Source organism: Anopheles moucheti, chromosome 2 (genome assembly GCF_943734755.1).
Source record: "Anopheles moucheti chromosome 2, idAnoMoucSN_F20_07, whole genome shotgun sequence".
In the NCBI taxonomy this organism is placed as follows: Eukaryota; Metazoa; Arthropoda; class Insecta; order Diptera; family Culicidae; genus Anopheles; species Anopheles moucheti.
In genome coordinates this window covers 70151980-70177289 of record NC_069140.1, presented here as the reverse complement: position 1 = coordinate 70177289, position 25310 = coordinate 70151980, and the positions used below count along the sequence as shown (strand labels likewise).

General features: G+C 43.8%; 4 protein-coding genes and 1 pseudogene across 4 annotated transcripts; 3 read left to right on the top strand and 2 right to left on the bottom strand.

Moving 5' to 3' along the window:
* Nucleotides 1-135: 135 nt before the first annotated feature.
* LOC128298740 (carbohydrate sulfotransferase 11-like) lies at nucleotides 136-1152 on the bottom strand. The gene is made up of 2 exons (XM_053034518.1): nucleotides 951-1152; nucleotides 136-872 (listed from the first exon to the last, which is right to left on the bottom strand). The coding sequence occupies exons 1-2, from the start codon at nucleotides 1150-1152 to the stop codon at nucleotides 136-138; spliced, it is 939 nt and encodes a 312-aa protein (XP_052890478.1).
* Nucleotides 1153-4636: 3484 nt separating this feature from the next.
* Nucleotides 4637-5486, top strand: LOC128298731 (uncharacterized; annotated as a pseudogene).
* Nucleotides 5487-7954: 2468 nt separating this feature from the next.
* LOC128300900 (probable elongation factor 1-beta) lies at nucleotides 7955-8884 on the top strand. The gene is made up of 2 exons (XM_053037151.1): nucleotides 7955-8113; nucleotides 8197-8884. Exons 1-2 carry the CDS (start codon nucleotides 8034-8036, stop codon nucleotides 8777-8779), a joined length of 663 nt encoding a protein of 220 aa, XP_052893111.1. The 5' UTR covers nucleotides 7955-8033; the 3' UTR covers nucleotides 8780-8884.
* A 750-nt stretch (nucleotides 8885-9634) lies between these two features.
* On the top strand, nucleotides 9635-21551 carry LOC128310592 (macoilin-like). Its single transcript, XM_053047272.1, has 9 exons — nucleotides 9635-9739; nucleotides 11242-11893; nucleotides 14547-14691; nucleotides 14769-14895; nucleotides 14965-15091; nucleotides 15171-16910; nucleotides 16985-17276; nucleotides 17360-17549; nucleotides 17620-21551. Exons 2-9 carry the CDS (start codon nucleotides 11817-11819, stop codon nucleotides 18183-18185), a joined length of 3264 nt encoding a protein of 1087 aa, XP_052903232.1. The 5' UTR covers nucleotides 9635-9739; nucleotides 11242-11816; the 3' UTR covers nucleotides 18186-21551.
* A 392-nt stretch (nucleotides 21552-21943) lies between these two features.
* Nucleotides 21944-25307, bottom strand: LOC128310252 (NHL repeat-containing protein 2). Its single transcript, XM_053046843.1, has 2 exons — nucleotides 23765-25307; nucleotides 21944-23684 (listed from the first exon to the last, which is right to left on the bottom strand). Exons 1-2 carry the CDS (start codon nucleotides 25190-25192, stop codon nucleotides 22857-22859), a joined length of 2256 nt encoding a protein of 751 aa, XP_052902803.1. The 5' UTR covers nucleotides 25193-25307; the 3' UTR covers nucleotides 21944-22856.
* Between the last annotated feature and the right edge of the window lie 3 nt (nucleotides 25308-25310).

Sequence of the window (25310 nt, the reverse complement as noted above, 5' to 3'; positions counted from 1 at the left end):
TACTACAGACTGTTGCAATAATGATGCAAAGTTTCTAATTTAATCTAAGACACGACAAATATAAACCGTAATACTAAAGCTTCAGTTAACAACTTAAATTTCGGTTTTGTTTATTTAATCGCCCATCGCAATTTATTATGTTTGGTTAACAAACTCAAGATACTTATCTGGTGAGTATTGGAACAACTCAAAATCTGTTCGATAAATATCGTAAAGATCTTCATATTGTTGTTTGGTCAGTTGTGAAAAATATTTTTCCATCAATCGACTTAATGGATCGCGCCGCCAATGGTTCATGTGCACTGGTTTAATTTTTCCGTGCAACTGTGTACGGTTTGACAGGTACGCTAAGTCTTGCCCGAAAGTTTCCATCTTTATGATCGAGTCGTATCGAGCTAAGCACGGCGTACACAAATCATTTATCGGTCGCCAATGAAGATCAGATGGCTGGTTGTTTCGCACTTGTTCCACCACATATCGGACAAAATCCTGAAATGATGGAATACCGTACTCGGTGCCATCATTGTGGTAGCGTTTGTAGATTTTGTGGGACAGATTCTTATAGTACGGGTGTAGTTGTCCAAGTAAACGTTCCTCATAGGCACTAATCAAACGCTCGAAGGGATCGCGTACCACAATGAAGGAGTAAGTGTTTTTCATGCTAGTTAGCAGTACGCTTGGTTTTTCCCAATGATAGTTTTGACGAGCCAGCAAAAAGTTATCTGTTTGATCATCCAGTATTTTGTCATCACTAAAACCGGCCCATCGATTAATGTTATAGAACCAGGTGGTGGTACCTGACTTGAACACCAAGCAGTATAATAAACTCTCGTTTTTCACATGGATGTAGAAGGTTGGTTCGATTGTATATTCTACAAAAAATAGTAACAATAAATTGCATTAGCTCCTGGTTTAACGTTACATGCTGTCACGCATGCTGCAACACGTACTTCCACCGTTATTAGTGCGCTCACATGCTTCACGTAAGTGTAGCAATCGATATCGATTTATTTCTGCGATGGATTTCGTTACATTTGTATCAATAGATAACACTACACACAAATATACTAGCACACCAACGACAACTGCTACTGATACTATTATTCGTTTAAACTGCGAACGAATTAATAACGACCCGTTCAATGTTATCATTTCGACAGCTGAAATTTGACTAAGGCGAATCGAGCCAGCCTCATAAGCGAAATGTTACACTTTCAGCACGTGCGATGTCGCTGACGCAAAGCGCGGTTCTAGTTTAGTAGGTCAGCATAGTCATCCTCCCGATCGGTACGGTTTGGCTACGTTGCACCTTTAATAAATAACATCGCAATGGCCACATGCGCGACCAAGAATGATCGGTATGTTGACAACATTGCAAGCAATAAGAAGTTTCAATTTAAAACAAGTTAAGGTATAAAAGCGTAAGATAGATTTAAGTAAAGACAGTATTAATCACGAAAGCAAGGTTTTCCTTTAATTCGACCTTCCAGTTGCTCCGGAGTTTGGTCCGGATCGCAACATGCGATGTGTTGAACGATCTGAACACCACATACAATTTGGAAAGCTGTCATGTAGTGTAGTATACAGGATGTGGACTCCATGTTTCATTTAAACCAACAGCCAAACACAATACATTTGGGAAATCGAATAAGATTTCATGTAAAATAGCATTTTGTAGAAAACTTCTCCAAAAATAATGGCTTTAAGTTTTTATTCCTAGTCAAGCGAACATTTTTGAATTACCATAAAAATAGAGTAGAATTACTAAATGTTGCACTAAGTTGCACAAAAATAGCGTACCTGTAAGATTTAATTTTTCTGGAGCTAAAGTAATCATGCAGTTATGTGTTCTTAGCGTTCACGATCGAGTTAGAACGATGGATAGTTCGAGTACTTTTTGGACAGTGCGTTGTATTAAGGTTTCTGCTTCTTTCCTGTGACAAAAAACTCCAGAGGTGTGGGGCAGCGATTTTGCAAACCTTCGATTTTTTATATGTACCAGATTTTGTTTACGTTATATAATATTTGGCTTCTTTCTTTCTTTTGGATTGTCAGAGGAGAGAACCGACATCCTCGTCAAAGGCAGCCTGCTACAGCAGGAATCACAATTGTCAGGGAACTGCCCGATTCGCCGGAGCGCCTACGGACTAACAACCACGGCGACGCGCGGTGATCGTTGGTTAGATGTCAGGCGTTCGAGATGATCACGGAATCCACACAAGCAGTCACCAGAGGCAACCACCTGTGCTTCAGCCAACTCCCCTCATGATAAGCAAAGTACGGTCCGCGTATAGACTAGAGGATGGAAGGTTTGGCTGAACCTTCTTGCCTCAAAGTCACCCTTCGCGCACCCTACCTCACGAGTCTTTTGCTGTAGTGGCGGGTTTGCCCACGTGGCGCACTCCTACTGCGACGTATACCACGGTGTCTACGAACCGAAAATTGCCCGCAAGAAGCATGAAGACGGTCGAGGGCGTTCAACTGACGTAGATACTGATTTGTACACTTGCCGCAAAATACACTAGTCAACTACCACGGTTAACCTTTGAACGTTGACTATCCGGGATGTGTCAAACGTTCGCGTTCAAAGCCGGTAGGTCTACCCGTTTGGTGTGCTCGGAACACTTTGTGGAGCTAACTGTGAGGACGTTGGGTAGTCGACGTCTAAGCAATTAGAGAGACACCTTATATTGATTCAGAATCCCTCCATGCTCAGGGTTGATACCATTCGTCTCACGTTTGTTAGCTTAGCCATGATACTTTGACCTTAAGCCCACAACAGTAATTTTTCTCACTGTGCTTCATGCAAATCAAGGTCATAGTTGTGTGAGTGAGACTCCGGATAACTAGTCCATAAGGAGAACTCACTAACTAGATGCTGAAAATACGGCGCATTGGCTCACAGATGGTACCGCGCTTATCCCCAATGTTTCATTGGCCTCACATGACTGCGGAGGTGCTGCACAGTCAATAGCGTTCAAAACAACTAGTCCCAGGAATTCCAAGTTTCTGCCCCGGCTGGAGCCATGATATGGCCTACTTAAGTGGTTGACTCGACAACCACTTATTTACGGTCCCTCCGACATTGCAGGGCACAACAGATTTTAGGGTTGACCGGAGGTTATTCAACAGCGCTTTCCAATTCGTACATCTCGCGGTCCTGTTAGAGACACAACGGATTTTAGGGCAGACCGTCGGTGTTTTGACATTTACCTTCCGGTTCCTACATCTCGCGGTCTCACTGCAGACATAACATATTTTAGAATAGACCGTCTATTGGACCAACATAACTACCGGTTCCTACATCTAGCGGTCGGCGACTAGATTTTTCCAACTTAATTAGGCCATACTACGCCCAATATGTCCATATCCAGCAGCACCACGAAGTGGCGTGGGATCGGACTTCGCCGGTGACTACTCGTGTTAGGTATCAGATCGCACGAGCAATTCACCGAGGGGAGGTTTAGCAGGCCCCCATTTACCATATAATAATGGGCTTTTTCTTCTTAATTTACTCGAGGGGGAAGATCTCATAGAGAACCAACATCCCAGAAGGGGAAGCCTGCTCGTAGACAGGAACCGCCCCTGTCAGGGCACTGCCCAATTTGCCGGAGCACCTGCGAACTACAAGCCCCTCTATCCTCGGCACTATTAGCTGATCGCCTGTAATGGCATTAAACGTCGCTAGTGGAGACCTTATTGCACGCTCGTAAACCTCAACAACGAACCTCCCATGGCAGCACACTGTGGCCCTTGGTTGGAGGACCAGGCGAAAATAGACGGCTGCACAGCACTAACAGTATGAAGTTCAATCAGCTGACAAGCGCCGGTACCATCGCCGGCCACGTTTAGCGCAGCCAACTCCTAAAACGCACCACTATGCAAGGCATGAATCTAACGGCACAACCCCTTGGCGAACTCAGAGGAAGACAGAATGGAATCATGCCGAACACTGTAAGGCGCTTTGGGAATGACCACGTGGCGCTTTGGACACATGACACCGGCGGTCATGTGCTGTTGCGGCACGGGTCCTACATACTCCAAGCAGACCACTTCAGACTTGCAGTTGCGAATCTGGAGGCCTGTTTCGCCGCACCACCTGCCACCTTATAAGACCCCGTGATTATTTAAGCAAGCAGGGAGGTCACGCGAGGGTTGACGACTGTCCTCATGAGACAGAGCTCATGCCGGAGCTCATCTGATTTACCAGGTTTTAATAGGGCGGAGACGGACGCACCATTTGCCCTCACGCCGTTTCAATTGGGTTTCACCCCAATTTACTAAGGGAATTATTATTATTAATTATTTTATCGGAATGGGTTGTCCGTAAGCCCCGAACAATATGTCGTCGTGTAACTTTTACCCGGTAGAGTAAAAGTCCTTAGCGTACAAGGTGTCTAAGTCCCAAGAGAGGCTTAGATGTCTTCAATACTACCGCTCCACTTAGTATGCAACTTGCACGAGGTCCAGCTACATTCCACCCGGGGCCACGAGGAGGCCGGAATCGGATTTCCCAGGCATAATAATATTGGGCTTGTATCAATGACAGTGACACACTTATTATCGGGATTATCTTTTGCTCGATGTATTTGACCCCGATGATCGCAGAGGCACCGCTGGAGGACTACAAGTGAAAATGGACGGATATTGTGGCAGTGCTTCCACGGAACGGACATCGAAGACAACGACACAGATCACCAACGTCTTGACCGCTTTGATGCTGAACAAGCGTGGTCCTAGGAGCAGCACAAGGAGACCACTGGTGAATGTCGCCAATGGCATCATCCGATATGGAGCCGCGGCATGGGCGAAATGGCCATAGGCAATACAAACACATCGCACGACTATTCAAAGGTCACATCGCACGGGTGTACTCCTGGTGGCTAGCGCTTTCCAGACGGTCTCATACGATGCGGCATGTGTTGTCGCCGGTACCATCCCGCTTGTGCTACAGATAGACATTCGCTGCCCCGACGAATTCAAATCGACGGGTGGAACATCTGCGAACATCAGGAAACGGCAACACGAGGAAACGCTAAGGCGTTGGCAGCAACAATGGACAGAGGCAGGGACGCAACCCACAGCTCCAGGAATGAAGACAAGGAGGCTGATACCGGACATTTCCGTCTGGCTAAGCCGTAAGCACGGGGAAGTGGACTTCTTCCTAACCCAGCTCCTTACGGGGCATGGATTTCTCCGTAGCTACTTCAAGAAAGTCATCCTGGACGGGTCACCGAACTGCCCAGTCTGCACCAACGTCGAGAAGTAGCCATGTACTGTTCTCTCGTCCCCGATTAGCCCGAATACAACAAGAAATGCAACAGTGCAGTCGAATCCGGCTCACCATGGAGAACCTTGTGGCAGAGATGTGCGCCGAAAAGGACACTTCGGAAGCAGTACGCACGGCCGCCAGGGCCATCTTTAAGACACTGCAACAGTTGTGGAATGAAGTGAGCCCACCGACGGCACGGCGAAGACGGCGATAACCTCGCAAAACATTGTAGATGCTGTTTGGCGATGCAGCATCCAAAGAACCTATTTTGAACCAAAGATGTCTATTTTCTTCCTATTATTCTTTCATTTAGATGAAGCAGCAAAGCCAACAAACACACGAAGACGTCGCAGTAGCAGCAGATGCAGCGAAAGGGAACATCGGAGAAATGACGGCAGAAGGATGGACCACAAGTTGCATAGCACACACGCCCCTGCTAGGAGTAATACGCATCTCAGCGCATTGGCAGGGTTGGATCAGGTCGAGGAGTGGTTTAGCGAGGTCGCACCAGGACGCTAATTCCTTCCCCCGGAATAAGCGGACCTGGTGAATCCCGCAATGTTCACCGGACGGACGGTGAAGGACGGTTACAAACGCTGAAGGCAATCGTATCCACCCTCGTGTTCGTCTTTTGAAAATTTCCTCCCCGTTCAAAAATAAAAAAGGTCTGCGCCAAGGAGATCACTGGTTAATGGCTCTCCTACGTATGAGATGCTTACCAAAGGATTGAGCAGGCGGCGGAAACCCGGCTATCTTAATTGACAAAATTATTGTCTTATTTTGGTTTGTTTTTGTTGGGAGCACCCTGTGCTGGGATAGTTCTGGGTTAGGCGCAGACGTCAAGCACTCCCTTCTGACATTCGGCGTTAAAGGCAGAGTTGCTAAACTCTCTCTCTTTGCTCCCGACCGGCGTGAGGAACGAACGTGTCGATGTCCTGTATTTTAATTGATCAGTTTTAATGTGTAATTGTATTGTGAATTTTAGCTAATAAAACACCTCCATGTTAACAACACAAAAGTTTCTCTAAGAGGTCAGTCAGTCAACGACAAGGCTCTTGCATACATTTATGTAGTGATGAAGTTCCACATATATTTTTCCACAAATATATTTTGGTCACGTAATTTCACGCTGTTCATTGATCACAAACGCTTAATTTCCATTGTTCCTCCGTGTTCAAATTGACCTCAAGTTCACGTAACCAAATTAACTACTGCGAATATTACAATCCAAATGTTAAATCAAACGATCACAGTTTTTGGAGTACCAGAAGTAAGCATTTCCGACAATGGCACTCAGTTTTTTAGTAACGAAATTCAAAACTTCTGCATCAGCAATGTATGCATCATATTCGTTCATTTCGATACCATCCACAACCGAACGGGTTAGCAGAAAGATTCGTTGATACTTCGACAGCTCCATACAGCTCCGAACCTCCGGCAATTAGTTTCCGTTGCTCCTTTCCTTTGGCCAGCGGCTGATCAAACGGTAGGCGGTCGCCTAGGGCCTCGCCGTGTCGGGGGCCCCAAAAAATTTGTGAAGTAGTAAAAGGTACAAAGGTACTCCGCGAATTAAGAGCAGAGTTAATTTATAAATTGTGCTATAGCACAAAATCTAATTAAAAAGGTAAAAATATTATCGAAAATATCTTCCTTGGTTATATAAAACAATTGTTTCTATTTGACTAGCTATATCGGCCCGGTTACACGGCTACGCAAGTGAAGTATGCAGTGTATTCAAACTCCTTCTTCTTTATCGGCACGACATCTTTAGGATGTTGAAACCTACCATTTCTATTTTTTTACTTTATTTACCCGTGGGATAGTCAATGCTGCGTACGGAGGTTTGGTGGTCCAAATGAAATTTTTCCGTGGTCCTGTCTTGTACAAACCGACTGCGCTACCAATACACCATCTGGCCGCCCCGTGAACCCTTATATTCCCTTTCACTTCAACCTATTCATGTATTCTCTTTCTTGAACGGGATTTTCGAGTTAAAGATTTTCATATTTCATATTTCCATTTTTTTTTTTCATCTGTTTGTAAATGATCCTACCGTTAGATGCTAGAATAGAAACCATTCTTGTTTTCACTTCCGTAATATTCGCCAGCTATTGCCATTGCGATACTCGTGGAGTGGTATTCTTTTCTCTCACCGATTGTACCGTGAAAATGACCTGCCTGCGTGTTTCGGAACAGTATTGTGGAGGAGTATTGTGTTTAGAATTCCGATTGCCACAATTTTTGCAAGTTTGCAAGCCGGTAATGATGTTATAACCGACACAATCTGTCAGTGTACTACGACATTCATTAGAACTCCCATTTCCATTTGATATTACAACCTCATGATTCTTGGAATACCATTTCTGACTTTCTTGATTTTTACTTATTCGAAGCTGGATTGTAGGACCAGCTTATAGACTTTATATCTTCGCCGTTATCTTTACTTATTTGTGATTTCGGATTGAAACCACCAGAAGTTCAGCGAGCGAATATGGAAAAGGCAACAAAACTGTACAGTAACTGTAAATTTGGTATATGGTAAAACGGTTATTTTAAATGATTTTCGAAAACGTTTTCTAGCTTTGAAATATTTCAGCTTCTTTTGGATCTTTCGTTTAGAGTGGCGTCGAAGAGTTCAATTCTCCAGAAAGTCAAACGAAATAAAAAAAAATACAAAACGTTCTTTCCGTCAAAAATTCACGTCGCGTACACGTCGTGTCCGATCGCACTGTTCCGAGAAATCGAAGGAAATCTGCTCAAAATGGTATTCGGAGATGTTAAAACCGCAAACGGACTGAAGGAGTTCGACCAATTCCTTGCTGATCATAGCTACGTCGAAGGGTAAGCTAGAAAATTGGAGATTCTAAAATTGAGGTTAGATCGACGGTCTTGCTGACATGTAAACCTCTTCCCCTCTCGTGCAGATATACCCCGTCGAAGGCTGATCTTTCTGTTTTCGATGCCTTGGGCAAGGCTCCTGCCGCTACCTTCGTGCATGCGCTGCGCTGGTATAACCATATCGCCTCGTTCAACACCAAGGAGCGCTCGGAATGGGGCGGTCAAGCGTTGCCGCAGGTTGCCGGTGGTAAACCGACTGCTGCAGCACCGGTCGGCGGTGACGATGATGATGTTGACCTGTTCGGATCGGAGGACGAGGAGGAGAGTGCCGAAGCAGCAAAGCTGAAGGAGGAACGTCTGGCCGCGTACAACGCGAAAAAGTCGAAGAAACCTGCCCTAATCGCCAAGAGCTCCATCCTGCTGGACGTGAAACCATGGGATGATGAAACCGACATGAAGGAAATGGAGAAGAACGTCCGCAGCGTCGAGATGGATGGACTTTTGTGGGGAGCGGCCAAGCTCGTGCCGGTCGGTTATGGCATTCACAAGCTGCAGATTTGCTGCGTTATCGAAGACGACAAGGTTTCAGTCGATTTGTTAACAGAGACGATTCAGGAGTTCGAGGATTACGTCCAGTCAGTCGATATTGCTGCATTCAACAAAATTTAATTGTGAATGCGATATACATTGTTGTACTCTTGTTTCTTAAGTTTCTCCCGACTGTTCTTGAAATGGCGATAACAATTAAATAAATCTTACCCATTTTTCGACACTTAGTGCGCTTTTCAGTTTTGAATCAAAGAAAATGGAATCAGTTTATGCTAGACTTAGACGTTTGGATCGCTAATTGTGTATGTTACAGAGAAAATTTTCTAATATCAGCATTCGTGAATTATGGGAAGAAATATGTTCTACATCTGGATGTGAAAATGATTCCTCAATTACAGAAAAACAGAAGAGAAGCTGATTCACTAGGAGAGCTACCTGAACACATCCACAATAGAGTACTTGCTATTTAGTTCCGTATAGCTTCTTTCACCCTCCATGGAAAGTTGCAGCAATGCAAGTGGTGTACACTATGTAAAGCTGCAATATATTGCGATAACCGTCTTTAATTTGCTTAGATACGATACAAAATTTAGAAGCTTTTGTAATGTTCCGGTTTCATGTGTACAGGCAGTTCCCGAGATACGTCGTTCCTCCTATACGCGGATTCGGATTCTCGAAAATACCTTCCTTTCTCGATTAAAACTTTTATTGTATTATACTGTTGTCATTCAAAAAGTCGCCCGAATTGCTGAATAAATGAAGTGCAGAGAAGGTCACGCGGATTTTTACCGGGTTGTTGCGGTCCGCTATAAAAGCGTATCTCGTTGTCTGCCCGTACAGCACAAAGCACTATAAATGTTAAGCCGGTACAAACAAAATTTGGCGCACAGTTTTGATCAATGAAGTTTGGGTTATAAACTTCATCAATTGTCTTGTGACAGCGGAAACATACACAAACAAAAATTATGAGAAAAGCGCAAGATAAAGCGAACCAAAGTTTACTTCCCTACCGAAAAATGGTGAAGAAATTGTAAAACATCCGTTTCTGGGCTTTGGCACTGCGGAAGGTGAATCTTTAAGGTGTGCGACAAGTTTTAACGTTTTAACGGCACGTCGCGGAGTCTGTGCTATCAGCTGGATTAACCGTCCAACCAGCAGTGAAGTGAAAGAAGAAGAAATTCACACAGCCTACCATCAAGCAAAGAGAGCGAAGTCCGGGAAATCGATTTTACTCCGTACGGTGGTTGATCATTTGATGGACTTCAGCGGAAAATTTGTGGTCCGTGGTAGTGAGAAAAAACATTAAGTGAGTCGTGTATGCCTGCGAAAACTAGTGGAACACGGTGGTTGGTTAAATTTTGGATCATGTCAGCTTTGTGCGGTGCGAAAAGGGCCCGTCATAAACCTTCGACAAAACAGCTGGAACGGTGAAAATCGGGAGTCTGTGTCGCGCGTGGCAGTCCGATTAGATCGTGTTGGATTTATTTCTTCGCTACCACGTACAGTTCAGGGGAGGGGTAATAAAAAGTTAGCCCTATCGTGCATTGAAATAGTTTGGGTTGTCGGTTTGAACGTGTTTAGTGAAGAAAAAAAATCAGATATATTTTTTGCTGTTGCTAGTTTCATCCGATCGGGAGAGCATAAGATATGCTGGTTGAGAGAAGAAGAAAAATGGTATGAGAAAGAGAGTGCAAGAACCCAACAGCGGAGACGACGACAACGGGGACAACGGTGCCGATGGCAAGAGCGCGCAGAAAAGCTTGCGCGTGGTATTTCGAAACGGAAGCTGGTTCCAACATCGCGAAAACCGGAACGACTACGAAAGCGAGTGTAGTACTGGCAAGCAACTTACAGCATCCAAAGGAGGAGGGAGACAGGCGAAATAAAACCCTTGCCGAGTGACAGTTGTCCGTCGCCACCGTACTACATTGGTCGGCTGGTGGTGCAGCTTCCACCGATGCGTGGGAGAACAGATGCATCCGAGAACAGATTTGCATTACTCAGTTTCTAACTTCAATCGCTTAAAAAAAATAATGAATATCAGAGGGAGAGGGAAAACGGAATCAAAACAGCCACAGCGGAAAAGCGTGTTTTTTTTTTCTTTGAAGTACTCTATTCTTAATATATTTTGGAACAAAGTAGGCAAGCTGTGTGCCGTTTCCCTTTGCACACATATACAAGGATAGGGCATGAATTAGAGAGGAAAGCATTAGTAGGTATAAGAATTTCATTGTAGTGGGCCATCGTTCGGAGTGACGTGCTTGTTGTGCTGTTCGTCTCGACGAAAAGTTGGCCTACAACTTGACCACGATTGTCGCACATTCATTGCAGCTTACGTTGCTTTGCACAAGGAAAAATCATACACGTAGGTCGGCTTCCCTGCCGTGAATTGGCCACGAATGCACCTCAACATTGAGTGTAGGAAGCAGTGAAGTGAAGTGAATAGTTTTTCCAACCTCCGGGTTGTGATTTTTCCTTAAAATTTCCACGCACAGATTGTGTGCGCGCGTGTGTGAAGTGATTCACGAATTCTTTCACCGTTCGATGTTCTTATCACATTCATTTTTTGTGCGTTTTTTCAGCTGTTGTAGGCCCGTTTTGTTCTGACGATATTGTGGTGGTAGGTCTCACGGTAAGAGCACTGTAAGTGTGACGCGTGTTTACCGTTCGTGTGCTGCTGAAGAAGGTGCATCAGTCTCCGCGAAGGGGAAAAAAAACAACGCAAAGAGAGATCGAAAATTCTATATTTATCGAAAGTGGACATAGCGTTGAGTGTGTGTTTGTGTGTGAGAGAGAGAGCGAGTTAGTTTTTCCTTTTTCACGCCAGCGATTGTGTTGTTGCTGCTCTTGGGATCATCATAGTCGTCCTCCGCTTAGTTTCGAAGCTATAAACGCTCACAGCGTACGGTATCGGCAAAACACATCGCGTTGCGACCGAAAGAAACAGTCTGCCGGTTGCTGGATCCGGCGAATAATTCGCGTAACTCCGGGTGCGAACGGAAGTCGGGGACGCATCAACAGAATATCCGCCGGAAGCACCACCGACCGCTTCACCATCCCCGGCTCCAGCATCCAGGTGCGTAGGATTTAGGAGTGAAGCGGGATTGGCTACCACGGAGCTGGCCGGACCGATATCAACATCAAGCGGTGCGCTATAATGAAGAGGCGCAATGCCGATTGTGGCAAAATACGACGGCCCATCAAGAAGAACAAAATTGCGGAACAGATTGGGAGGTATGTAACGGAACGGGGTAGGGAATTATTTTTCCAAGGGGAAAAAAGAAGTAGAGATAAAAAAGGTTTAGTCCGTTGTTGAAAGTATGCTTTCTGTTTGTTATTGGGACGAACATTGCACGGTGTTTTACCCAAAATAAAAGACATACGCGTTCTCACAATAAAATTACGAAGGATTCTCTTCAACGCTATCAATCGAATATTTGCTCCTGTGTTAGCTTGGGATGCTCTCGGGCACAGCATGTCACGATGTGCTGTTAGTTTGCGAGCGCTTAGAAGTAGCTAGAAATTTTACTAAATCCTTTCTCAAAACGATAGAAGAGAGAAGAATGGGTAATACATGGTCATAATAAAAGATGTGTGACCTCGGTTTGCATATTTGGCAAACCTTGTTCAGCTGTTAGAAAACGTCATTTTTCTGTCACGCCAACGCAAACAAAGATTTATCAAACCGCATATAATGCATACATTTTTTAGACTCTGTTGTGGAACCGTGGGACGATGTAGAATGTGTGAGTATAACGCTGCGCGCGCGTTGTAAACAAATAAGACCAGCGTTTTTTTTTTCCTGGCTGGCATAAGCTGTCGGATAGCGAACGATGAAGGAAGAAGGGCACATGCGTGTCGGCATTTTATTGCCTGTTAACTAAAACACACGCCATTTCCCCGTAGCATCGGGAAAGCTACCGGCATTGATTCCCATGACGCAGCGATATCACCACTAATAGCTCCGTAATACCCCTAGGGACGAGTAGCGCGAGATTGCTGGTATCAGAGCGGTCCTTCGGCAGTGTCCGTTACCGTGGCGTAATAAACGGGGACCGTCGTGTGCTTTGCGATGATTATTTGTTTTGGCTGATCGATTCTCACCTGACGGGGGTGTGGATTATCTCATCAAAAGCGCGTGAGAGACGCCACATGTCCGCAACTCTGGTCGTGCCAGATGTTGTCGGAGACTGTGTAAAATCGATAAGGCACATCGATGCGGTGTAGCTGAGAATAGTGCTCACACAGTAGACGTGTGTTTTGTTCGAGGCTCTGAAATATCGGCATACAAGTCGATAACTGGAATAACTTACAAATACCTAACATTTATTACAAATATGTTTAAGACGAAAAGTAAAGATGTTGATTCAACGGACTTCATACATTCAATGAAATTTTATTCTTTGAAAATAGAATATGGCAAACAAGTTCATCTGAAGAAGTTCATTGAAGCGTGAAAATTTATGTGTTCGCACAGCTATTTGCCCACCTTACAATACAATTACAGGCTTAAATATATTTTTTCTTTAAATGCCACGTTTATTAAGATTATACCCATTAAGACGAATACCCATCGACTATTGATTGCCTTATGCCAGTTGTGTAGAGATGTTTGGACTTTGAAGTCTACGAAAGTACTTTGGTAAAAGTTGTATCTTTAGACAGCCAATCTTTTTCTGAACTATCTTGACACATTCAAACCGAAGGCTGGTCAGACCAAAAGACCATCACAGCGTGATGTTTTTCATGCTCAAGGCGGCAAACTTATGAAATACACCTTGTGACCACCTCCACGAAATCACCACGAAACCTACAACGAATAAACCTTCTCTTTTTTGCCCGATCCTTAAGCTTGTTAAGAGCTCCTTGGGAAACATTGTATTTGAGATGTCTACGATAGTGGGAAACGTCGTTGCCATTCGATTTCCAAGTAGCTCTCGTTCTCTATTAGCGCCATGATATTAGAAGTTCGCAGGTTGATTCTTGCATTTGGCGATTTATAACCGTCTTCATTTTCTATGCATTCGTTAGTTTGGTTTGCTAAAAATTTTTGCTCCATAGAAAACTGCTGGCTTACATCGCTATTTGCATATTTATCAATTTATCTAACAGAAAACAAGTATCCGCTACGAGAGCTGAATGTAGATGTTTATAAAATAAAATAAAATTTTCTTTACTATTTGAGCGCTTTGGCGCATTCTAATTAATATTCTCTTGCATCTGAATTTTGAAGGTGGATACTTGTTGCTTCTTAATGTTTTCCACCGCATGGTCAGTCTATCGATTTGGCATCCCAGGCACCGGTTCCGAGACACGGTCGATGTGTCAAATTTTGGTTAATTATTTTTCTGCAATGTCTATCGTTACTATCATCTTTTTTGTTAATATTCATCGAAACTCGGTGTCGGTGTATGTGATATAATTTTTCTCCTGGTGCTAACTGCGGGGATAACAGCTGCAACATAAGGGATATGTCTTGTTTTCTTCCGCATGTACGGCGGTCTGTTCTCCCTGCCTTGTTGTTTTCTTTAACGTTGCATTTTTTTGTGTATGTTTTGTTGTTCAGCTGACCACCATCAGCTGTCCCAAACACATACGGACGATCGAAAAATATATTGCCAGCAGTTGAATGTTGCTTGATCGTTGCTTCGCGATGGTTAATTATCATTTTTCACTGGATTCGTTTGTACTCCGCTGTTTCCTTTAGTTTCCGTGGGTTTCTTTTAATACATACAATACTACCACTGTCTGCTTGTGGTTTGCTTGTGCTTTTTAGTTTAAAAAAAAAGAAAATTGTTTGTCTTTACTGCCGCAAAAATATGCTAAATCCACAAGAAACGATTTAGTGATATTAATGTTTTATATTGTTACGTTTATTCTATTCCAGCAACACGCTGCTCTACATAAAATTTCTTCTTCTATGGGCGTCCGTAATCACAGTAGATTTTTTGCTCGAGTTTCGTTTTGAATTTCTATGGCCATTTTGGTTGCTGCTTCGTTCAATATATGACTCCTTCAAGTATAAGGGATTGGTACGTTACAACTTGAATTAGTTTCGCAGCAGCCTCATACGAAACCGTTTATTATTTTGCATATTTCCACATTTTAGGCCTTTTCCGTACTGTTCGTCTGTATAGCGGTCACATCCGATCTGGTCTGCTTGTTTTTCATCCCGGTGCAGTGGCTATTTTTCGCCGCCAGTACATACGTTTGGGTGCAGTATGTCTGGCATACAGGTAAAAGTGATAGAAATGAGGTAGTGTTATTATCATTTATCATTTAACATTTCTTTAAATAATTCGCAGATAAAGGAATCTGTTTGCCGACGATAATACTGTGGATATTATTCGTATATCTGGAGGCTGCCATACGATGGAAGGACAGTCGAAATATACCGCATCTAAATCTTTGCCGGCCATTCGCCGCCCATTGGTATGTATTAGAATGAAACTTACTTCAAACTTATGGTTATTGCAATGATAAAAATTGTTAATGTGTGAATCTTTTTTAGCATCGGATATCCGGTGGTGACGCTTGGATTCGGTTTCAAGAGCTATGTAGGTTACCGCATACGACAACGCAAGCAGCGTGAGGTTGCAAAGGATAACGACTTCTACATGCAGTTGCTTCAGGAGGCATTACCGAAGGAGGAATCCAGAGCATTAGAACCGTTGGCCGATGGAACAGCCCCGGTTGGTACGGGGGGAAGCGAGCCACCGACTACACCGAAGGAGTTGGTAGCCGTAGCGATGTCGAATAATAATAATAGTCTGAATAACAGTAGCAGTAGCACTACGAACAACCGAAGTGATACAGGACAGCATAACCACCACAATCATCAACACCATAATCATCAACAACAGCAGCAGCATCATACGAATCACAGTAAGAGTACCCAAAGCTACAAATCGTCAACCAGTAGTTCCGTAACGACAGGGCATGCTAATGGGCACGTTGGTGGCGGTGGCAGCTCACCGTCATCATCGAGCAGTACGATGAACGGGGGACTTAATCATTCATCCCATCAGCAGCAAGGCTCTTCCAAGCATCGGAAAAGTTTGGACAAGGATAGCAGCACCAGCAGCAATTCTTCGTCTAACTCATCCAGCAATTTTAATGCCGGTGTTAAGATGAACGGTGGTAGCGGTGGAGCCTTCTACCTGCCCCAAACCACCACATTCCAGCAAAGCGGTAATAACGGCTCCTCTAGCAGCAGCAGTAGCAACAGTAGTAACAGCGTTAGTACCACAATCAGTACAAAAGAAATCTCAAACACAGGAAATCGTGGGAACGATTATAATGGCAGCATTCACTTGAATGGCGGCTCCGTTGCAAAGGATTTAAAGGAGAGTACCGTACATGCATTAACTACCCGTAAAGATTGTGAAAAGGAGACGAATAGCAGTAGTAACTCGGCCGGTTCGAACAGCTCGTCTTCGTCTAGCTCTGGAAAGCACGGTAATGGACATCTGACAGCTTCCAATCGCTCTAAAAGTCCAACCGATAGCATTGCGTTAGGAAATAAATCCAATGCCGGTAAACAGAATGGCCACATTGTACAATACCACCAATCGGAATTGGTGCAACAGGTGACGGTCACAGAGATAACAACGCCTAACACAGAATCGAAAGGAGGCGGTAGTGGTCGTTCAGGACGCAAAAATCGTCTGAAGAAGGCTGCCGAGCAGGCGAACTTGTCCGCGATCGCTAAGCTGTGTGCGACGCTAGCACTCGCCTCTTCGGTGACTACGCTTACGACGACGAGTACGTCGTCAACTTCATCCGGTGGTGGCGGTAAAGGAACAACCGTCACAACGTCTTCGTACACTACCACCGCCGGCACTGTGTCGTCTGCCTCCGTTAAAGACAATCACCAGCACAACGGCGAACATGTGAAGGACGTTGGTGAAGCTACCAACGGCACTACCGCCAGTGGCAACGCAGCAGAGGGCAAACCAGACAGCAGCGTCTCATCAGCGGTGAGTGGGACGCACAAAACGACATCAATGGCAACGGGATCATCTGGTCAGGGTACATCTAACGTGTCCTCTCCACCGGTTGCAACCGTGGTTGTCCAAAAGGTATGTGAAACATGTCCACGACTCGAAGGTGAGTTGAAAAAATTGCGTGCCGAGCTATCATCTCACCGGCAGACAGAGAATGAGCTGCGTCAAAAATATGATTCCAACACGAACAATCTGAAGGCATGCCTGCAGGCCAAACAAAAGGAATACGATGAACTGCAAAACAGGTAAGCGTAACACCGTATCCACTGAACGATTTTGTACTAAACTTGTTGTTTTATTCACCGCATGGTTTGCGCAGATACCAAGAGCATTGCAACCAACGACAGCAGGAACGACAGAATTTGCAAACCGTCGAAAGACGGTTGGGTGAGGAACGACGGCACCGACAATCGTTGGAGGCGCAGTTAAATAATGAGCGCAAGTATCGCAAACAGGCTGAGGAAAAGGCGGCCCGAGCGGAATGTAGCGAAGCGTGCAAAATGAAGAAACAACAGATGGAAATGGATATTGATAAACTGCAAAACGAACTGCATATCCTAGAGGAGGCCAAGCTAATGACCGAAAACCAGGCTCGTAATTACGAGCAAGAGGTATTTCGTTATCTGTTTTAATGGGTTTGATATCTGAGTGATTGTTTTTAATTATTTTTTGAATATTTTTTCTAAACATCTAGATGAGAAAGATGGAACTGCAGTTGCGCAATCGAGATTCTCAGCAGAACACCGAAGTATTGATGAGCGCACTTGCCGCGATGCAGGACAAGAATGCAACGTTGGAGAAAAGCCTCTCGGCCGAAACGAGATTTAAGCTGGACTTATTCTCAGCCCTCGGTGGTACTAGACGGGAGGTTGAAATACTAACTTGTATGTCCCAGAAAATGTGATCCAATCAGCAGGCAGCGTTTACACAACATTTGTATACTTTCATTTGTAGGTTCGTTGCGAGACAAGGAAAAGGAAGTACTTGAACTTAATGCAAAAATCGTACAGCTCTTGGCAGTCATGCCTTCCGAGAACCTTTGCCTGACTAGCCACGGAGGTGGAACGGGAACGGACGGTCCATCGATGATGCGATTGGCGGATGCACCTCAACTTTTGCCACAATCCATGACGAGCGGGCATCTGAATGGAATTGGTCAGAGCAGTGGTGGTGGAGGAGGTGGCGCCTCTGGTGCAGGAGGCGGAGCAGGAGGAGGAGGAGGAGGCATGAGCCAACAACCAAGCCCAATGTCGCACATGGTGCAGAACGGACCATCGTTCTGCAGTCAATTAGGCAGCCTCGGGGTGCTGACGTCCACGATGACGACCCTTCCTTCGTCGTTGGTGCTGTCCGGGCCAAACTCTAGTAACGGTAACGGTAGCAACGGAGGACAAATAGTACAAATGCAAAACTCGAACAACGGAGGTCCAAACACAGGCAACTGCCCCTCCGGTCTCGATCCGAATGCTACAATTTATAAGCCGAAGAACAACGGCATGGTCGGCGGTACTGAAGCCTGACCGCATGAGCGATCGTTTTTTCCGCCCAGCAACATCTCCTACTCAGCGCTAACCTCGTCATCTCTACCGCTGTTTGTAAGCCTACCCGGTAACAACAACATTAACACTACATCGACTACTACCACCACCACTGTCAGCAGCAGCAACGGTTGCAACCTAATTAGCGCCAGCGTGGCCAATCTGGCACAACAACTGAACGCACATCAGGCCCATCAATCGTCAGGCGTTTCGGCAGCGAACAGTTTACTTTCCTCGTCACATTCACCATCCTTGCTGTTGTCGCCACACAACCATCCAGTTCACCTTCAAACTAATCACAATCTTCATCATCAGCAGCAATATCACCAGCAAAAACAACAGTCCCATCAACAGCATCGACAGCTTCAGTCAAACGATCCGTTCGCTTAATGCCCTGCATTAGCATAATCATTTTTACACCGGGATTATCATTATTCTTGAAATCATTCGATATTTTCTCCTTTGAACTTTGAGCTTGATTAATGTTTTAGTTTCTCCTTCCTGCAGTGGTGCAATTTTGTAACTGGGAAGACTCTTCCTCTGCTACGCTATTCAATGTAAACACAATTTTGCTGTCGAACTCTTCGGGAACGATATTGATCTCATACGAAGTAATCTCCCAGACGAGCTGTTGTCTGTATTTCACAACTGGTGAACGACTACGCGCTGCACACAGGTAACCTTATGGTTGAAGCAAAATTGATCTGATATATGTTAGTATTTTATTTTTTCTCCACTAAGTTCCTAATTGAAATCTTCTTTAAACATTATCCAGTGGATACAAGAATGTGTTTCACTCTACACTGAACATGGCTCTGTCTCTCTTACTAGATCGTATCATTAGGTAGCTTTGAAACGCACGGGGTCACACTTTAAAGATACTTTTTTAAACAGGATCGTCCTAAGCATATCCGCGGCTTATTGTTTCACATTGGCACCGTACTTAAGAATGTTTTCATCTATTCCCAAAATCGATCTGATATGTTAGTATTTTATTTTTTATTTTCTTCTACTAAGTTCCTAGTTTGAATTTTCTTTAAACATTATCCAGTGGATACAAGAATGTGTTTCCCTCTACACTGCATATGACTCTGTCTCTCTTACTAGTTCATAACATTAGGTAGCTTTGGACCACTCGGTGTCTCACTTTGAAAATACTTCTTTAAATAGGATCGTTCTTAGCATTACCCTGGGCTATTGTTTCAAATTGACACCGTACTTAAGAATGTTTTCATCTATTCGTTCAACAGCGTGATCTTTTTTCATTCTGTACTTATCTACTCACTTCGTCTGCAAAACTGAACTACTACCAAACTTTTTGTTCAAGCTTTGCTCAAGCGGCTGTTATTTTGACGAATCGCTTTTTTTCTCCGAAAACAAACAACGGCAAAAATGGATTGTTAGTAGCATCAAATCCCTTTTCTTTTTCTTATTTTTTTTAAATATTAAATTAACATAAATTAAAGATGAAAAATTCGGCACATAACCGGTTTTTGCTGCTGGAAATGTTTATGGTCGTATTCAGCTGTGTTTCCATACATCCACTGGTAAACGCCACAATGCTTAGCCAACCGGTTTGTAACCTGCAAACACAAACATGAAAATGAGAATTATCTTGCCGGGAAAGAGGAAAATGCAGACATAATGTTGTGATATTCATATTACTTAAATATATATATACACGTACAATATATATATATATATATATATTCTTACATATATGTATTTTTACAATTAATCATAACTCTAGATTATTTATCATGTACACACTCGAGCGCGATTTGGTGGCATCAACTATTGGCGCTAATCGAACTACACTTCCACCACCACATACCTTTGGGGAGATATCCTTTGGAGTTAAATGTTACTATGAATTTCCTGCTTAATTTTGAGTAACATGCAAAGAAAACATTGAGGATCTTAATTTAATTAACGAGAATCAGTTACTCTTTCCTTGCCAACTTCATGCTGCTACTAGTACTGATAAGCTTTGTGCAGACGATAGGATTCTAATCGCTTTTTTGCGAGTGCAGCATCTGATGCTGAGTGACTTTTTGCACACCTCAAGTCCCATAAACAAGTTGATGTCATTTTGTTTCCAATAGTCTCGAACTTGATGATGCTAATATAGCTCACAGTAACACTGAGATGAAGTACGACTGCATCTAATTTAAATCAACTGTTTCTGTTAAGTAAAGCGTTTAAAAGTTACTAATTTGTTTACAAAGACGAATTAATCTGTCTGAACTGCACCAAAATTAAAGAGTTAAAAAGATTAAAAGAAATTATGTTTAAGAATTGTTGCTGATTTTTCACATTTGTTTGTTCTTGAATATAAAGGAAAAAAATAATTCTAATCATTTTCCAGCAAGTCTCTTAGAAAAACACATGAATGAGCTGAACTAGCTTGTCTGTTGTGTATTGAAGTCGTACTGCAACGAATATATGATGAAAGGCAACAGCTAACAAATTTATTTTATGTTATATGTTGTCTGTCTATTACCCTTTTCGCAAAAAGTGCTCATAACGCTCAGTGTAACCACGAAGAAGTCTTTCATTCGTACAAAGCCAATCGATTTTAAGTTCAATTTCGTTTTTTTAAAGCATAGTTTCGTTTTTGTTCGTGCATGACGGGAAAAATGATTCAGACGTAGTCGTTCTGTCTTGCGCTGTCGCTAACTGACCCGTTTGAGTTGCTTTTATATCACAACAAATCGATTGCAATTTCCGCAATCGAAAGCGTCGCTGCAAACTTTACCGTTGAGCGCGTAAGGCAACTTTGTGAAAGCTGAGATTAAGTCTGCTCTGATAGCTTCTCAAGTTCGAGCCTGTGTCGGATGGGTGAGTAAAAAAGTACCAACAACATCCACGTATTGTGCTGGGTAACGAAACCGACCGAAATTACAAGCTAATAGGAAAGGATATAATTTATCGAGGAACATAATTTGTAAAATGCGCAAAGACCGCAAACCATGACAACAAAAGCACTAACGTAAGATAAATAGTAAAGTGCGTAAAAAGGACAAAAGTAAGTATGCAAATCATGACAACAAAAGCACTAACGTACGATTACATTTGAAAAATAAATAGGAAAAATGGAGAAACACGCGCGTAATGAAACTTGTATTATAGGAAGAAGCAAGTAGAGAGAAGCAGCACACCGTGGTAGAGAGACAATTAGTAAACGATAAGGAAATACACTTACACTGACCGCAAATACCACATACTGCAAGAAATATCGAGATTGATTATGAATTGAAACAAGTGAAAATATGAAAAATCTAAAAAATTGACAGAGGGAGAAAGAATATGGTGTAATCACACTAAAGAAAATAAAACAGAAAGTGATAATGCAAATATAAAACGGTAGTCGCAATACACCCTGATCCGAAAACAAGAATGTATGGAAGATATACTTACCTTTGTGTTTTGCCGCCTTCCCACATCGATACGGTTTACTGCAAGCCATAATCCATTATTAATGCTCTTTCGTGCCTTCATCTCAGGTTATGCTTAGCTGCTCGGTACGGTTTTTATTTTCTCATCTCTTTCAATCAAAAAGCAATTTGAACATATAATGTGTTCAAAAATTAAACTTTTGTTAAACAAGAACAACATTTTCATAATCTTACTAGTTTCAAAGCTCGTTAGGCACCCTTCAACGTTGTAGAAAAGCGATCTAACGATTTAGTAGAGAAAGTAGAACCAGAGTTTATGATTTTATTTAGCAAAAACGGAGCTTTCACTGGATCTTGTTCAAATATAACTAGAATGTGCCGACATAGACAGTCCTGCCTAACAAAATAGACATTTGTGTAGCTACGAGTTAAAATATGGATGTCAATCACAACAATTTCCATTACGAAGTTTTCCATACACATACTGCGATCCACGATCCTCTAGCGTGTAGGAGAGATCTATCTGGATAGACTTACACGATTTTAAAGATGAAATGGTACAGCTGGAACCATTACTGATTTTTTCCAGCTTGGAATATGTAGAGGTAACTGTTTCATCTTTACACTTTTGCCGAGCTTTAGAAAGGTGAAATCAAATGTGTGTAAAGCTTTTTTCGAGGATGTCAAGGAGGTGGATGGCAAGGTTCGAAATCAAGCAAAGATGAGACGTTTGTCTGCAAGCTCAATTTGCCTACAAATTTGTTATTTTTTTGTCTTAATTGTAGCATAGACCCATTGTATTCGTTTCGTTGTTTCATGTACAGAATATTTATTATGAGGAAAATTTTCCTTAACTAATCCATCCAGTCTACTACTGTTGTACTACTGAATCGTTGGAGTTCATTCGTCGTCAATGATTGCCCTAGTGATAGTTGACATGTGAAATTTACTGTTATCCGTTCATTGGTCAATCAGGTCTACTAGCGAATCATACTTAGGCTCTTCATAATTGATTGAATTGAATCCACTGTATTCCAATACCTGCTGAAAACGGACGGCCGAACAAAAGTAATGGTTTTTAATGGTCTGTATTACATCGATGGTAAGCTCGGTAGCGTACATGAAATGAAAAACAATCAAAAACATATGGCGCGGCACATATCTTACTGCACACACCACTCGATAATTAACAACGACTTAAAACGTGATAAAAAAAACAACTTTAAAATGTTTTTGTTCGTTGTACGAGATAGTTTCAGGGTTGCTGAAGAGATACTTTTTCGCGTGATAGCTGCACCTCGTACGTTTCCTGTGCGTCGTAACGTTCCACGTTAGTGTGGCCGACCTCCTTTGCTGAGTATTGCACTTCTAGTAGCACGGTGAATTCTTTCGGAAAGCAAACATCTCCTTCACAAAGATTTAGCTTAAAGTTGAGCACAATCGGTGAAGGATCGTTACCGTTCACTGATGCCTCGTTTACTGGTGGTGCGATAAGTAATTGAAGTGTTTGGCCGGAAGCGGTATCGATCGTACCCTTGGTGCACTCGCAACTCCACTCAGTCGATGGTAGCTCGAGGGACCATTGCTGGGGCGCACCTTCGGTGAGTTTGGATGTCTGGCCGGGGAAGGTTAGATTGAATGTTAGGCACAACGAACTCTGTCCAGCACCGGGATGCATTGTGATCGGACGAGTTGGTTTGAGGGTGGTGCCCGATTGGCGGTTTTCACCCACACTGTCCAGTTCTTCTGGTACGCGGAAGTTTAACTTCACTGGACGGATGTTGTAATCGGTAAGATTTGCCACCAGCAGTTCATGATTGTTAGTGTCGGCAATGTACAGCAGCTGCCCAGAACGATCGAGACAAAGGCCGGCCGGTTCGCTAAAACATCGAACGGAACCATTTGCCTCCCGGAATTCACAGGTCGTTGCACAGTTTGTCGATGCGTCAATTTTTTTTATCTTGTGATTGTACGTGTCCGCGAAGTAAATGTGACCGTCTTTCGGGTTGTAGGCCACACCGAGAGGATGCTGAAACTTTGCCGCATATTGCTTTCCATCCACATCACCGAAAGCGAACAGATCCTGAGGAGAACGGAACAGATGACAAATTTTACGTCGTGAATGGACGGTGAGCGAGTGTGCAATGAATTCTGTCTACTTACCAACGGATTTCGATCTCCACCGGCAACGGCCATCACCTTTCCATCAGCGAGTGAGATCTTTCTGATAGCGGAACTTTCACTATCCGCTAGATAAACTTCCTTCGCTACACGGTTAATAGCCAATCCGGATGGTTGAGCAAATGCGGCACTGTGGGGATATGACGTATTACGGTTCTGCTCATGGCCACTACCCGCAATGGCCCAGCACGTACCGGCACCGTACTTTTTGAACTTCCACCAGATCGTATCCTCCAAAAAGATGGCCCAAATCTGATGAATTCCTGCCATCGCAATCAACAGCACATCCTTCGACGGAACGCTCGTTTCATCCGCGTGGAACGACATGTCCAGGTCACGTGTCGAATACACCGCAACGTCCCACGGGGATGATAGCAGCTGATCGCGTCCACTCTTGCCTCCGGTGCGATCGTTACCCTGTGTACCGTTTCCGGCAATGGTGCTTACTAGTTGCGTTTTCAGATCAATTCTACGCACCGCATGATTTTCGTTGTCTGCTACGAACACCACATCCGATCCTTGGAACGCAACGCCCTGGGGAGCGTTAAAGCGCGCGTTTGAGAAGTTGCCATCCAAAAATCCACTCTGCTTGCCCCCAACCTTGTGCAGCACTGTCCCGGCAGAATCGATAATCAACACCCGATGGTTGCCCGAATCCGAAACGGCGAAAAGTTGCTCCTCGTTGTTGTCCTTACCACTTTCCATAGTTGGAATCGAACAGGCGATCTTGCCAGGAAATTTAATATTCGAAGCAATCGTACCGGTGCCGGTCAGATTAAGCGGCAATGAATGGCGTTGAATTTCGCCCTTTTCCTTGTAGAACCGTATCGCACTGCCAACGTACAGCTTCAAATCCTCAAAATTTCCCTCGCCCATAATCACGAACAGTGGGTTCGCGCGTGGTCCCAGTATCATCAATGTTGGCCAGCACTGTACACGCAGCTTGCGCCACATTGCCGATACGTTATCGTTGACGACGGGGTGCGAAATTTCGTACCGTTCAACCGCTGCTCGAATGTTGTTCGAGTCTTTCTCGTTCTTGAACTTGGCGCTATGCACACCGATCACTGCCAGACCTTCTTCGATCGGATACATGTGCTCCAAGCGCTTCAAATTCGGCAGGATGTGCATACAGTTGATGCAGCAGTAGGTGAAAAAATCCAGCACAACCACCTTCCCCTGCAGGGAACCCTGTAGCGTCAGTGATTCCGTCACGTTAAACCAATCCAATCCGTCGGGAAATTCGGCCGTCACACTTTTGCCATCCCGATCGGCCACCTTCAGATAGTCGAGGACAAGTTTTTGCCGTTTCCCTGCGTTACTTCCGGCCGCAAGGAGATCGTCCGCCAGCTGATTGCTGTTGCAGGCCAAGACTTCCATCATGTCCTGACCTTCGGGTGATGAGCTCATTCTCGAACCTATTTTGACGACGTTGGAAAGGGGGTGGTTGGGAAGACACTGGAAAAGTTGATGAAAGTTTCGGGAGCGTTCACGACCTGCAGCTATTGTTTTGAACGGTGACGTTATG